The 13,295-nt window shown below is 36.7% G+C and overlaps 2 protein-coding genes across 2 annotated transcripts; both read left to right on the top strand.

Moving 5' to 3' along the window:
- The first annotated feature begins 180 nt into the window (after nucleotides 1-180).
- Nucleotides 181-4,089, top strand: LOC103937104 (tRNA (cytosine(38)-C(5))-methyltransferase 2). Its single transcript, XM_009347020.3, has 10 exons — nucleotides 181-339; nucleotides 451-561; nucleotides 1,585-1,678; nucleotides 1,757-1,875; nucleotides 1,963-2,085; nucleotides 2,193-2,541; nucleotides 2,761-2,855; nucleotides 3,055-3,120; nucleotides 3,228-3,292; nucleotides 3,514-4,089. The coding sequence occupies exons 1-10, from the start codon at nucleotides 259-261 to the stop codon at nucleotides 3,590-3,592; spliced, it is 1,182 nt and encodes a 393-aa protein (XP_009345295.1). The 5' UTR covers nucleotides 181-258; the 3' UTR covers nucleotides 3,593-4,089.
- A 962-nt stretch (nucleotides 4,090-5,051) lies between these two features.
- LOC103937103 (G-type lectin S-receptor-like serine/threonine-protein kinase RKS1) lies at nucleotides 5,052-12,866 on the top strand. The gene is made up of 3 exons (XM_009347018.3): nucleotides 5,052-5,201; nucleotides 11,889-12,041; nucleotides 12,137-12,866. Exons 1-3 carry the CDS (start codon nucleotides 5,152-5,154, stop codon nucleotides 12,237-12,239), a joined length of 306 nt encoding a protein of 101 aa, XP_009345293.1. The 5' UTR covers nucleotides 5,052-5,151; the 3' UTR covers nucleotides 12,240-12,866.
- Nucleotides 12,867-13,295: the final 429 nt, after the last annotated feature.

Below are 13,295 nucleotides of genomic sequence, written 5' to 3'. Positions count from 1 at the left end.
CAACAATATTACTTTTTCACTTGAGACGAAACTTATTTCGATATTTTTAAATGAGAACGTGTTTACATGAGACTAAGAAAAAGAATAAAGTTAGATGCCAAATTGGACTAAGGTGGAAAATTACGAAATTACAAGGATGAAATATCAAAATCGGCATCGCATACATGTTCTCATCGGAGAACAAACGGCATGTCGTTTGCGCTTGAAAGCTTATAACGAATTAGCAGTCGGGGTCGTTCAACCCGCGGGACGACGCTAATGGCGAAGGGTTTAGAGCAGCAGGAACTGGAAGAGCAGCCATGGCGGGTCCTCGAGTTCTACAGCGGCATTGGCGGCATGGTACTAGAAAACCCAATACCTCAAATACACCTTTTTGGCTTTCAGTTTTTGCTTCCAGTTTTTTAATTCTTCAACGCTTTTTGCTCAAGTTTGCATCTTTCCGATTATCAGAGGTACTCGCTCATGAAGGCAGGAGTGAACGCCGAAGTTGTGGAAGCGTTCGACATCAACGACACCGCCAACGACGTTTACGAGCACAATTTCGGCCACCGTCCCTATCAGGTTCTTCCCAGTTTTTAGTTCAATTTTGTAATTTTATCCAAATTCAAGCTTCTTTTTATACATTGTGCACAGCTAAGTACAAATTTGTGGTGCTTGATTACTTGAGGATCAAAAGTTTGTAATTTATGGCTACCCAATTTGAGTTTCTTGCACTTAGGGGCCCGTTTTGTAGTAAGCACTTTTTCTAGAAGTGCTTTTATCCGTTGAAATTGTTATTGAAAGTCCAAGTGCTTAACGCTTCCCACGCTTCTATGATCCAGTAAAAGCTTTTCTTCCAAACGTAGTTGGAAGCACTTTTGGTTATCAAAAATCACGTTTAGTCACTCCATAGGCAGTTCCCAAAAGGCGCTTTATCTCTTAAGATGCTGTAAGTTTTGGGGATCAAAGATGATGTAGAATTAAGAAATAGGATTGGGATTTTCAGGATAAGGAATAAACAAACCATGGATAAACCCAAGCGAATCTGTCTTAAATCTAAAGCGATTCCCGCGTAGTCCAAAGAAAAAAAGATCCAATTTCATCTCTATCGAATTTTAATATCAGAATAGTGGATATAATTATGATGCACTGGGTTAGGTCCACTTACTTTTTAGTTTGTTGATTTCTAATCGATTTAATTGGAATAATGGAAAATAGGAAAGGAATAGTAATATTTGAAGATTTAACGAGACGACTTATCCTTACATTTATTATAATATTTATAATAATAGAGAGAGGGATTTGAACCCTCGATAGTTCTTTGTTTTTAACTATACCGGTTTTCAAGACCGGAGCTATCAGCCATTCGGCCATCTCTCCGAAAGATAATTTCTTTACAATTTGTTTAAGGTATCTGGTGTAAATTGCTTTCCATGTGGTTCTGTGTTGGGTCAGTTTGGATTTAATACCATTTGTTCCGATGTTTTGCTGCTTTTGTAGTTGTTCCATTGTTACTGTTTGGCTTTCCAACTGCTCAGACATGATGTTTACTAGGTCTACTTGAGCTCATCTTGTACTGAAGTTTGAATATTCTTGTTTGTACAGGGTAATATTCAGAGCCTTACTGCTGCTGATCTTGACTGCTATGGGGCGGATGCATGGCTTCTTTCTCCTCCTTGCCAACCTTACACTCGACAAGGTAAGTTTGTCATAGTTGTTCTATATACAGATGTGTGACATTAATTTGCATAGATTTTCACTAGCTACTTATGGATAGGTCTTCAAAAGCAATCTGGCGATGCTCGGGCATTTTCATTTCTCAACATTCTTGAGTTGATACCACACACATCTCGACCTCCAATGATGTTATTTGTGGAAAATGTTGTGGGATTTGAGGTCTCTTTCTGGAATTTTTAGCTTAATTGTAGGTAAAATATTGATTTATTTTTATTCCAGTTCCTTTGTTTTATCTCCTGGCTGCAGACATCTGATACGCATACAAAAATGATAGAGATATTGGGAAGAACAAATTTTGTTATGCAGGAGTTCGTATTGAGTCCGTTACAGTTTGGTGTACCCTATTCCAGGCCACGCTATTTTTGCCTGGTAGCCCTCCTCTCCCACTGGTTCTCTAGGTCATTCAGAAACTCTTGGAACTCTCTTGCTCTTATTATTTCCAAGAGTTTTAACACAGATATTCATTTATCTTGCAGGCAAAGAGGAAACCTTCAACCTTTCACAATCCAGTTTTCGATAATCAGCTTCTTCACTCGCTGGGGCCATTATTAGGGGATACAAATGCCGATGAGACAGTGCTCTGTGAACTTGATGAACCACAAAAGAGCCAGGATAAGTTACTTGAATCTTGTGAGCCTATACAAAGCTTTCTTGAATTCAAGAATTGCAGTGACCAATCGGAGTCCAATTTTGTGGAGACCACTACTAGTTCTACAGATACTGATGGAATATTGGAGAAAGATGAAGGGAATGGATATTGTACCGGCATCGTAGATCAGTACATTGTTCCATTAAGCTTGATAGAGAGGTGGGGAAGTGCCATGGGTATCCTTTTTCGTTATTGATAAATTCTTAACATGAATATCGTCAGTCTACCTTAGGAAACTCTCTAAGAGTGAAAAGTCAGAAATTTTATGCATAATGGATGTTAATGCAATGAGGCTATAATAAGGAAAATCTCTATTCTTTATGTTATTTTATTGAATAACTCTCTCTCTCTCTCTCTCTCTCGCTCTCTTTCAAGGAATCCTTAATGCAGCTTAGATATTGTCTATCCTGATTCGAAACGATGTTGTTGTTTTACAAAAAGTTACTATCGATATGTGAAGGGTACAGGCTCCCTTTTGGCAACTCTGCAGGTAAGATTACACACTTGGATTACTATTGGAACACGTTAGGTTTTGATACTTAAGAACTCCCGCACTTATTAGATTGGAACACTATTTCAAGTTCATGTACTTCACGGTTCTGTTCCTGGTCATAATATGACTCATCAAGAAACAATATCCAATGACTTTTGTGCTGCTTGACATTTACAAAATTGCGACATATATGCAGCCAAAGAATAAGGATAAAACATCTTCATTGAAGGAGCATAACCTTCGATACTTTTCCCCAAGGGAGGTATGCTGATATCATTATACACATCTTTTGTAGATTTCTCCATTTATTGGTTTCATGTTTTCATGTTTTCGGTGTGTCAATTGATAATTTTCCTTTGACCTACTTAGGTTGCTAATTTGCATTCTCTCCCGGAAGATTTTCAGTTTCCACAGCAGATAAGCCTCAGGCAGCGGTATGCCATTATTTTATCAACTGGTTCAGCTTGATTTGTATTTTAGCAGAAAATAAACAATGCCGTGTCTTTTATTTGATGAAAATTATTCGGTGTATGTCAAGTCAATAAATGAGAAGTACAAACTTTTCAGCTTCTCATTTTGTTGGATTCTACAGTTAAGCACGACAGCCGTTGTTCAGCAAGACTGACGTTTTCTGTCCGTTTATTTTATGCTGCAGTTATGCATTACTGGGGAACAGTTTGAGTATAGCAGTGGTTGCTCCTTTACTCAAATACTTATTTGCCGGATCATCATGATTATTCTAAGAGACCCCAATTTAGTAGATGCAGCTCTCACCTTCAGCTTTACGTTTGGCTCACTATATCAATCAATAAGCTTAAACTTCTCTCCCCGGATATCTCTGCGAACTCTAACATGTAAGGCATGGACTCTGTGGATTCGAGATAAACAACTTGAACGTATCGATAAGAGGTTTTCTGAAGCTGTAAGGTGTTTGCATGTGGGGCTGCTATGTGTGCAAAGAGTAACTCAACCACGCATATCATCTGTAGTTCTACACTGAGTGAAGTGTCCCCAATCACATTCATGGATGCAACTGTGTTCAGCGAATACTTTCAGCACTACGTTGATGGAACCTTCGTAGATCATCACTCAGGTGCTTGTTAATCCTTCCGCCTACGGTCTACCATCACAAAACATGTTCGGCAGTAGGTTGACATGAACATGAACCTTGTACTCTTATTTGGGAAACAGACATGAGATTATAAGTTTGCAAGAAAGATAGTTTTGAATTATAAGTTTGTTAGTTTTGAATTATAAGTTTGCTTCGAGCAGTTCCTGAAGCACAACAAACAAAGGATCTGTGGGGATTGAAGAAAATCTAAGATAAAATATCATGCATAAACACATGTAGGGTCCGCTTGGAATTGCTTTTAAAATGGTTGAAGCGCCTTCTGTAAAAATGTTTTTGAAACCAATCATTAGTTAAAATGTAAATGAATCCTTAGAAAAAAAAAAAAAAAAAAAAAAACACTTGGAAGTGCTTTCTACATGAAGAACATAACTGGTGCTTCTTGCATGAAACACTTTAAATGCTTTTGAAATTAAAAAAAACATTTTTTTTAAAATGTCTTTCAATCATTTTAAAAGCACTTCCAACCAATCCCATAGGAAGTTTGACAAGCAAGACGAATGAGTTAATGTACTCTTACTTCATGTCCTCATTGATGCTTCCATGGGAAGATGAGTAAGAACCCGAATGAAGTAGAGCTAAGACGATCTAAATAAGTAAAAGACTAACACAAATACTAAATTTTGACATGTCAATTGTTTGGGTAATTGATGAACTTAATTTTATACTTTAAGTTATAAAAAAAAAAAAATTGACAAAACTAATTAAGTTCTTAAATTGTCATATTATTAAAATATGAGTGGAAGTCCGAGTTAACCAGAGATTTTTCTTGTATTTGAACTTTCGGCACTGAAAATATACTTTAAAGTGAAACATATCAATCTTATCAATCACTTATATTATACCATATGACGTATCGACTTGTGATTCACGCAAACTAGTGGGAAAAATAAACATTATTGGATGAATTATCTATAGTTTGTAAAACAAAAAATATCATTATTTGGTTTCATTTAATGATTAAATTTAAAGACACGTGACCATCACGTGCTTGAAAGCCACCGACTTATTTGAATTTGCACGTTGCACGTGACCGGGAGTGTCTTTATATTGATTTCCAACCGTTAGGGTGGGTCGCGTACAGTCGGCGTGCAGAGCAACGGCGAAGTGGAAGGTCTTCAATCTAGAAGGAAGACGAAGTCAGAAAGATGCGCGTCTTTCTCCATGGCACCGGCCCAGTGGTTTTGCGAGATCGATTGTGCCCATCACCTCAGGTAAACATTCTAGGGTTTCGATTTGATTGGGAAACCTATCAATTTCGTTTTTTTTTTGTTGCACATTTGAGAGTTTTGATTTTATTGGGAAACTTATCAATTTTAGGGTTTTGATTTCATTCTTTCATGGTTGTGTGGAAAAGTGCCCCTTCGTATTTTATTTTGACCTAATTTTCACAAGTTGATTAGCGTTGTATGTATTCTCTGTTTATTTTGTTTTTTCGCATACAATTTGTAGGTGTGGAATTTGAATTGATACATGTTGGCTTTGATTTTGGTTGCCTTAGTTCATGGTTGTGGTTGATAGTCGCCTTAATTCATGATACTCGGTGTACTATTAACCTTTAATGCTTTTCTTGGTTATCGTTGCCTAAATACATTATTGCCTCTGTTTTTTCGCAATTTTTTTTCCCAATATTTTGTTGCTCAGTTATCCTGATACCGAGATTCAGGGTTGTCTCGGTATATGTTGCCACAATTCATGGTTTTCTTGGGTTATTATCTTGACACATTGATCATTGTTGTGTCGACATATTTTTGTGGAAGTTCATAGTTGCCTTAATTATCTTGATGCCTCAGTTTATTTGTATTAATGCCTCAATTTGTTATTGGTTTTGGTTGTGTTTGCCTAAATTTATTGTTTCAGTTATGGTTGCCTCTGTTGTATTGATGCCTCAATTAGTGATTGCCTCGGTTTATTGTTGGTTTCAGTTATGGTTGCCTCAGTTGTATTGACGCCTCAATAGTGGTTGCGTCAGGTTTATTGTTGGTTTTAGTTATGGTTGCCTTGGTTGTATTGATGCCTCGATAGTGGTTGCCTCAGTTTATTGTTTGTTTCGGTTATGGTTGCCTTGGTTGATTGATGCCTCAATTAAGGGTTGCCTTGGTTTATTGTTGGTTTCGGTTATTGTTGTCTCAGTTGTATTGATGTCTTGATTAGTTGTTGCCTCAATGTACTGTTGGTTTCGATTATGGTTGACTCGGTTTATTGTTTGTTTCGTTTATGGATGCGTCGGTTGTATTGATGCTTCGATTAGTAGTTGCCTCTGTTTATTGTTGGTTTCGGTTACAGCTGCTCGGTTGTATTGATGCCTCAATTTACTGTTGGTTTCAGTTATGGTTGCCTCGGGTGTATTGATGTCTTATCATTGCAGTTTCAGTTAATTATTGCCTCACTTTATTCTTGAATAGTATTGTTGCCTTGATTAATGGCTACCACAGTTTATTATAGGCATAATACATTGTTTCCTTGGTTTATTGTTGCCGCAGTTTTTTCAGTGTGTTGTTACCGTGCTTCAGGGTTGCCTCACAGTTATCTTATGCCTTCTATTTATGATTACCTCTCTTTCTTGTTGTTTGGATATCCTGACTCATACTATCATAACCATTGGACTCATTGTTACCTATAGTCAACGGTTTATTTTTGCCACTGATATTTGATGACTATTCATGGTTGTCTTGAACTCTCATTGTACTGGTGTATTGTCGTATTGATTAACTGTTGGCTTAATATGTTGTTCTCATCACTCATACTTCCGACTGTTATTTAATGTCTCTATACATTTTTGTCCCGGTTTTATTGATTTCTTGGATAATAGTTGCCCTCAGTTTATTCCTGGCTACCTTTTGTCTCATTCTTCCCTAGTATAATGTCGCCTTAGATCATGGTTGCCTCGGTTATTAGTTCATGATTGTGGTTGATAGTTGCCTTAATTCATGATACCTCAGTCTACTATTAACATTTAATGTTTTTCTTGGTTACTTGTTGCCACAATTCATGGTTTTATTGGGTTATTTTGATACTTTGACCATTGTTGCCTCGGTATATTTTTGTGAAGTTCATAATTGCCTCAATTTTCTTGATGCCTCATCCATGGTTGCCTCGGTTGCATAGATGCCTCAAATAGTGGTTGCCTCGGTTGTATAGATGCCTCAGTTATGGTTTTATAAGTTGTTTTGATGCCTTTAATTTATTGTTGGCTTCAGTTATGGTTGGTCTCAATTGTGGTTGCCTCGGTTGTATTGATGCCTCGGTTAGTGGTTACCTCTGCTTATTGTTGGTTTCATTTATGGTTGCCTCAGTTGTATTGATGCTTCAATTAGTGGTTGCCTCAGTTTATTGTTTGTTTCAATTATGGTTGCCTTGGTTTATTGTTTGTTTTGGTTATGGTTGCCTCAGTTGTATTGGTGCCTCGATGGTGGTTGCCTTGGTTTATTGTTGGTTTCAATTATGGTCGCCTCAGTTGTATTGATGCCTCGATTAGTGGTTGCATAGGTTTATTGTTGGTTTCGGTTATTGCTTGCCTCAGTTGTATTGATGCGTTGTTTAGTTATTTCTTCGATGTACTGTTGGTTTCAGTTATGGTTGACTCAGACTATTGTTGGTTTCAATCATGGTTGCCTCAGTTGTATTGATGCCTCATTCTTGTTGTTTCAATTAATTGTTGACTCACTTTATTCCTGAATAATATTCTTGCATTGATTAATGGTTGCCACATTAATTATGGGCATAATACATTGTTTCCTTGGTTTATTGTTGCCTCAGTTTTTTCAGTATGTTGTTACCTTGGTTCATGATTGTGTCACACTTATCTTATGCCTCAATTTGTGATTGCCTCTTTTTTCTTGTTGTTTAGATATCCAGACTCATACTGTCATAATCATTGGATGCGTTGTTACCCATAGTTAACTTGGTATATTTTTGCCACTAATATTTGATGAGTATTCATGGTTGTCTTAAACTCTCCCAGTGTACTTGTGTATTGTCATATTGATTAACTGTTGGCTCAATATATTATTCTCATCAGTCAATACTTCCGACTGATTATTTGATGTCTCATATACATGTTTGTCTTGGTTGTATTGATTCTTGAATAATAGTTGCCTTCAGTTTATCCCTGGCTATACTTTTACCTCATTTTCCCCCAGTATCTGTCGTCTTAGATCACAGATGCCTCAGTTATTAGTTCATGAAGGCCTAGTTATCTTCATGTCTTTATTCACAGTTGCTTCAATTATTTTGATGCCCTAATTCATGGTTGTTCATTTTTTTTTATTGTTGCCTTAGTTTTTGTTGCTTCATTTCATGGTTTTCTTGGTGTATTTTTGTTGAAATTATTAGTTGCCTTTGCTATATTGATTCTTCAATTAATGGTTTCTTTGGTTGTATTGATTTATCGGTTTTTGTTTGGCTTGGTATGTTGTCACAACTCTTAATTGTCCAGTTATCTTGATGCCTCGTTTCATATAAATTTTGCAAAAAAAATTAACCTGCAAAATTAGGTAAGTAATTATGTATATGCACAATTTGGAGGCACGTGTTCGGATTCAAAATTGCAGAAAATCTAAACCAGTCTATTCTGATTCTTAACATACAGAATCTGTAATGTCATCTCTCATCCAAAGTTCCATATTGCATGTGGCCTGCTTGGCTTACAACTGCCATCGCATACATAGATGTGAGAACTAATTGGAAAGTATGTTACACATTGTATCTGTTATTTGCTGAAGTTATTTTGATTCTCTGGTTCCTTGTTGTCCTAATTGTTTTTGCACATCTTCTCCCTTGGTACCCAATTCATGGTTGCATTGATTGATGTTGAAACCGAAGAAAACTCGGATCCTGCTATGAAATATATCATGAAACTTTCAAGGTTGGTAGTTGAGACTTGTCCTCCAACCCCTGTGTTTTCATGGTATTTGATCTGATTCCATAGTTTGTTCTGTATGTTGACATTTATGCTAGTGATTTCTTTCACTTTACTCTGTTCAATTCAGTTCAATTTAATGAGTGATAGTGGTTGCTTCAATTTTATTGATGCCTCATCCATGGTTGCCTCAATTGTGTAGATGCCTCAAATAGTGGTTGCCTTGGTTTATTGTTGGTTCCAGTTATGGTTTCCTAAGTTGTATTGATGCCTCGGTTAAATGTTGCCTCAGTTTATTGTTGGTTTCAGTTATGGCTGCCTCGCTTTATTGTTGGTTTTAGTTGTGGTTGCCTCAGCTTATTGCTGGTTTCGTTTATGCTTGCCTCGGTTGTATGGATGCTTCGATTAGTGGTTGAGTTTATTGTTTGTTTCAGTTATGGTTGCCTCGGTTTATTGTCAATTTCAGTTATGGCTGCCTCGGTTGTATTGATGCCTTGGTTAGTGGTTGCCTCGACTTATTGCTGGTTTCGTTTATGCTTGCCTCGGTTGTATTGATGCTTCGATTAGTGGTTGAGTTTATTGTTTGTTTTGGTTATGGTTGCCTCAGGTTTATTGTCAGTTTCGGTTATGGCTGCCTCGGTTGTATTGATGCCTCAATTTAATGTTGGTTTCAGTTATGATTGCCTCGGGTGTATTGATGCCTCATCATGGTTGTTTCAGTTAAAGGTTACCTAACTTTATTCTTGAATAATATTGTTGCATTGATTAATGGTTGCCACAGTTTATTATCGGCATAATACATTGCTTCCTTGGTTTATTGTTGCCATCAGTTTTTTCAGTGCGTTGTTACCTTAGTTCATCATTGCTTACCAAACTTCTTTTTCTTTTTCCTATAAAAGAGAGAGAAATTTGGTGATGTTACCCAGAAAGGATTAACTATTGGTTGTATAGTATAATTTGAGAAACTTGCAACTTCTTATCCTTGTTTATGAGATTGTTTACCCCCGGTGAGCTTCTAACAATCTCAATTTATGTGGAACTTACAGATTGATCTTGAATTAGCATAAGTTGTTCTTTGAAATGGTCTCAATAGAATGGAGGAAGTTTTATAGTTTACTAGAGTGTCATTACCATAAATCTTGAATTAGCATAAGTTATTCTTTGATAAGATCTTTGATACGATCAATGAAGGGAGCTTGGAAGTTTCCTGCCCTTTTCTATTTGTTTGTTGTTTTCAACATTTCTACTCCTTCTGCAGATAGGAGCTGAAGAAAACTTGGATGCTGCTGTGAAATATCTCCTAAAACTTTTGCAAGGTTCGTAGTTGAGCCTTGTCCTCCAAACCAAACCCCATGTTTTCATGGTATTTGATGATTGATCTGACGCATCATTTTTAGGTTTTCTGTATGTTGACATGTATGTTAATGATCTTTTTTCACTTCACTCTTGTTCACTTCGGTTCAATTTAATGAGTGACTGATGAGATGGCTAAATTCTGGAATATTTTATTGTGTCATTTGTGTTCCCTTCTGGGAGATTTCTTAGTTAACTGGACTAATTGTTCAAATGTTTTTCTTATTGTAATTTCAATGTAACCTAGTATCATGATGTTGGATAAGTTCTTTATACAAACTGTGAGAGATGAGCATGACCATTTGTACTTATTTTGAAGTCTGTGGGGGATTTATGTGTAAAAATGAAAGGATCTATGTGGGGGGTGAAAGTGCTGGCATTCAACAGAACAATAGCATTTTCTTGAAGAAGGCAAGAGAAACTTAGAACAGACATTTTATGATTTATTAAGGGAGCATTGGTTGGAGAGTAGTGATTTGGTCATCAAACTTGTTTAAATGACTATGCTTCATGCTTGCGTAGGATTTTCTAAAGATATATGAAAAGACCAAAAATGTGATGCCATCCTTTAAAGAAGTAAGAAGGGCGAGCAAATGATCCCACATACTGTGTATGTTTTGAGTGATCCTCTTCTCTTTTTTGCTGTCTCCACCATGGTTTCAACCCCCCTCCCTCTAAAAATAAAAGCTTAGCCTTTTAAGGTACCTTCCTTTTCTGTATTTTCTCATTCATTCAAACATTGCCCACCCATTGTTTGAGTTATAGTTTTATCTGAGTTCAATTTTGCGAGTTTAGTTTTAATCGGTTTCCGTGGTTGATCTAATTGTTGTATAACTTTGATTTGGTTCCTTTTGAGCGTTTTTTATTTCTCTGAATCTCACATTTTCGTTGATGTATCTTGATCATACCTACATGATACATCCTTATATTTCAATCTTTCTCATAGATTTTGAGCTAGCATTTCTGATTTATGGTAGGCTACTAGGCTCATTTGTTATCAGGACTGCTTTTACCTGTGTTCCTATTGGGTTTATGAGTTAATTGTCCATTTCCTTTTGTAACTTGTGGATTGTACAAACAAATTCAGTGGCAAAATAATATATGCTCTTTGGTATAAGACTCAAAACAGAATTATATGCTCTTTTGGGAGGAACATTTGCCGATCTGCCCAGCTGCCCAGCTGTGTGAAATGTTTAATATTAGTAGAAAAATGCACTTAAAAGGCTAAGTAACAAATTCAGTTAAAACTACATTATGTAGATATTAGGAGGGAGGAAGTGGCTGTTTTTCTTTGGTTTGGTAACCTCACCGCCGTAAAAGAATTCACTCCTGGTGGCGGTGGCAGCTTCAGAATGAGGCTTGTCTTAGGCCTTTGTCTGCAGTTATGCAAAGTAGGGTTAAAATACATGAAAAGCTTGTTTTAATATGGATATTTGAGATCAATTCTCATCATTCTGCAGTGTTAAATCCTGGGAATGCTAATTGCGGGACTGACATTGTATATACAGAAGAAACTCAGAAATCAATGTATTTATCTTAGACATGGTCTAATTTATCAGATACATGATGAGAAGATTATGGTACAAATATCTAAATCAAAGTATCTTGACTACATAAAGTGCATCAGATAAGGTAGTGATCGGTATAAAATTTCAACAGTGTAACTAGCTGTTCACTTACATTTCAGGTGTCAGAAAAAAGGATTGCGGAAAAGAGTACCTTGGAGAAGCAGGGAGAACATTGAGTTACCACTATTTGACTTGACCACCGTAGCCAAGCCACTAGTGACTGCGCAAGCAGCAACAAGCTGGGAGAAGGTGGCCTTGGACCTGTGTACAAGGTAATATAAATTCATGCCACTAAGATGAGTTACTTTGTGAAACAAAATTTTGGGACCTGTTAAAATGATGATCCATATATTGGGCACATTGATAGGAGGGACGATATTGCAGTCAAGAGGCTATTGAAGAATTCTGGACAAGAAATGAGAGAGTTCAAAAATGACATTATACTGGCAGCCAGACTTGCAATCTTGTAATAAGCTTCTGGGTTGTTGCATTTGGCAGTGTGTGTAAAGCTTTTTGTGGTGGTAGATCCCTCAAAAGCAGCCTGGTTTCTACGCTAAACAAAGTGTCCCCGAATTACCATCAAGAACGCACCCGTGTTCAAATAATTCAGCACCTACATTGATAGAACCTCGGTAGGATCTTCATTCCGGTACTTGTTCATCCTTCAGTCTACCATCAGAAAACATGTTCGGCAGATTGACGTGACCCTTGGCAGTCTCAGTTGGGAAACAATGACATGAAATCATAAGTTTGCAGTAACGGTATTCAATTTATTTTGCCAATTACCAAGACAAATACTTGAATTGTGAATAATGTAAGAGATTTAACCCATGTCGCGTGCAGTCTGATAATAGCAAGGTCCGGTTCAGGACGTTTGGTGGTTTGCTTTGAAAGCATGTGCCGTTATTTGTAGGAACACTTATTACTTTATCAGTCGAGCTCGGCTCCGCAGTGACGGTTTTGACACTTTTGGGGCTGTAAAGATCAAATACGTTAGGCCAAAAGATGTAACTTGTGAACTATATTTGCTTCACGATAGCTTCCCACTAACGCTGTGGCATTACTTTACTACGATAAGTTTACCTAAAACTTTTCATTGTCTTTAACGTCATGTAAAGTTGTTGTTGATGAGTTAAACAAATTGACAGTTGGGGTTAAAAATGATGAATGGTAAACTTCTTTGTTTCATATAGATAACTAAAGTGTCTTCAAATCATATAAATTTTCTAAATATGATTTTTAGATGATTATAAGAGAACAAATAGTTTCGATTATGACGTTTGTACGGTGAAACGATATCACACTAGTGGGAAGAAGGAAAGTACTATCCTTTGGCAATTTGGATCACGTGGCCGTTTACGACTGCACACAAACTATAGTAAAATCTCTTTAAAGTTATGTAGTTAGGATCAAACCAATATTATAACTTAAGGGAGGTTATTACTTAACAAAGGTGTTTAAGCGCTACAATTTAGACGGTGAATAACATTGTTGAGTTTTTTTCTCTCAAATGGCAACTTATTTTA

This window comes from the organism of the source record quoted next, unplaced genomic scaffold (genome assembly GCF_019419815.1).
Source record: "Pyrus x bretschneideri cultivar Hongxiangsu unplaced genomic scaffold, Pyrus_bretschneideri_v1 Contig1, whole genome shotgun sequence".
Taxonomy (NCBI): Eukaryota; Viridiplantae; Streptophyta; class Magnoliopsida; order Rosales; family Rosaceae; genus Pyrus; species Pyrus x bretschneideri.
This window is presented reverse-complemented; position numbering and strand designations above follow the sequence as displayed.

Coding starts and splice junctions, on each gene's coding strand:
- LOC103937104 (XM_009347020.3), top strand. CDS start 259: ATGGCGAAGGGTTTAGAGCAGCAGGAACTGGAAGAGCAGCCATGGCGG. Junction 562..1,584: donor TCGGCCACCGTCCCTATCAG/GTTCTTCCCAGT, acceptor TTGTTTGTACAG/GGTAATATTCAGAGCCTTAC. Junction 1,876..1,962: donor AAAATGTTGTGGGATTTGAG/GTCTCTTTCTGG, acceptor TCCTGGCTGCAG/ACATCTGATACGCATACAAA.
- LOC103937103 (XM_009347018.3), top strand. CDS start 5,152: ATGGCACCGGCCCAGTGGTTTTGCGAGATCGATTGTGCCCATCACCTC. Junction 5,202..11,888: donor GATTGTGCCCATCACCTCAG/GTAAACATTCTA, acceptor CTTACATTTCAG/GTGTCAGAAAAAAGGATTGC. Junction 12,042..12,136: donor GCCTTGGACCTGTGTACAAG/GTAATATAAATT, acceptor GCACATTGATAG/GAGGGACGATATTGCAGTCA.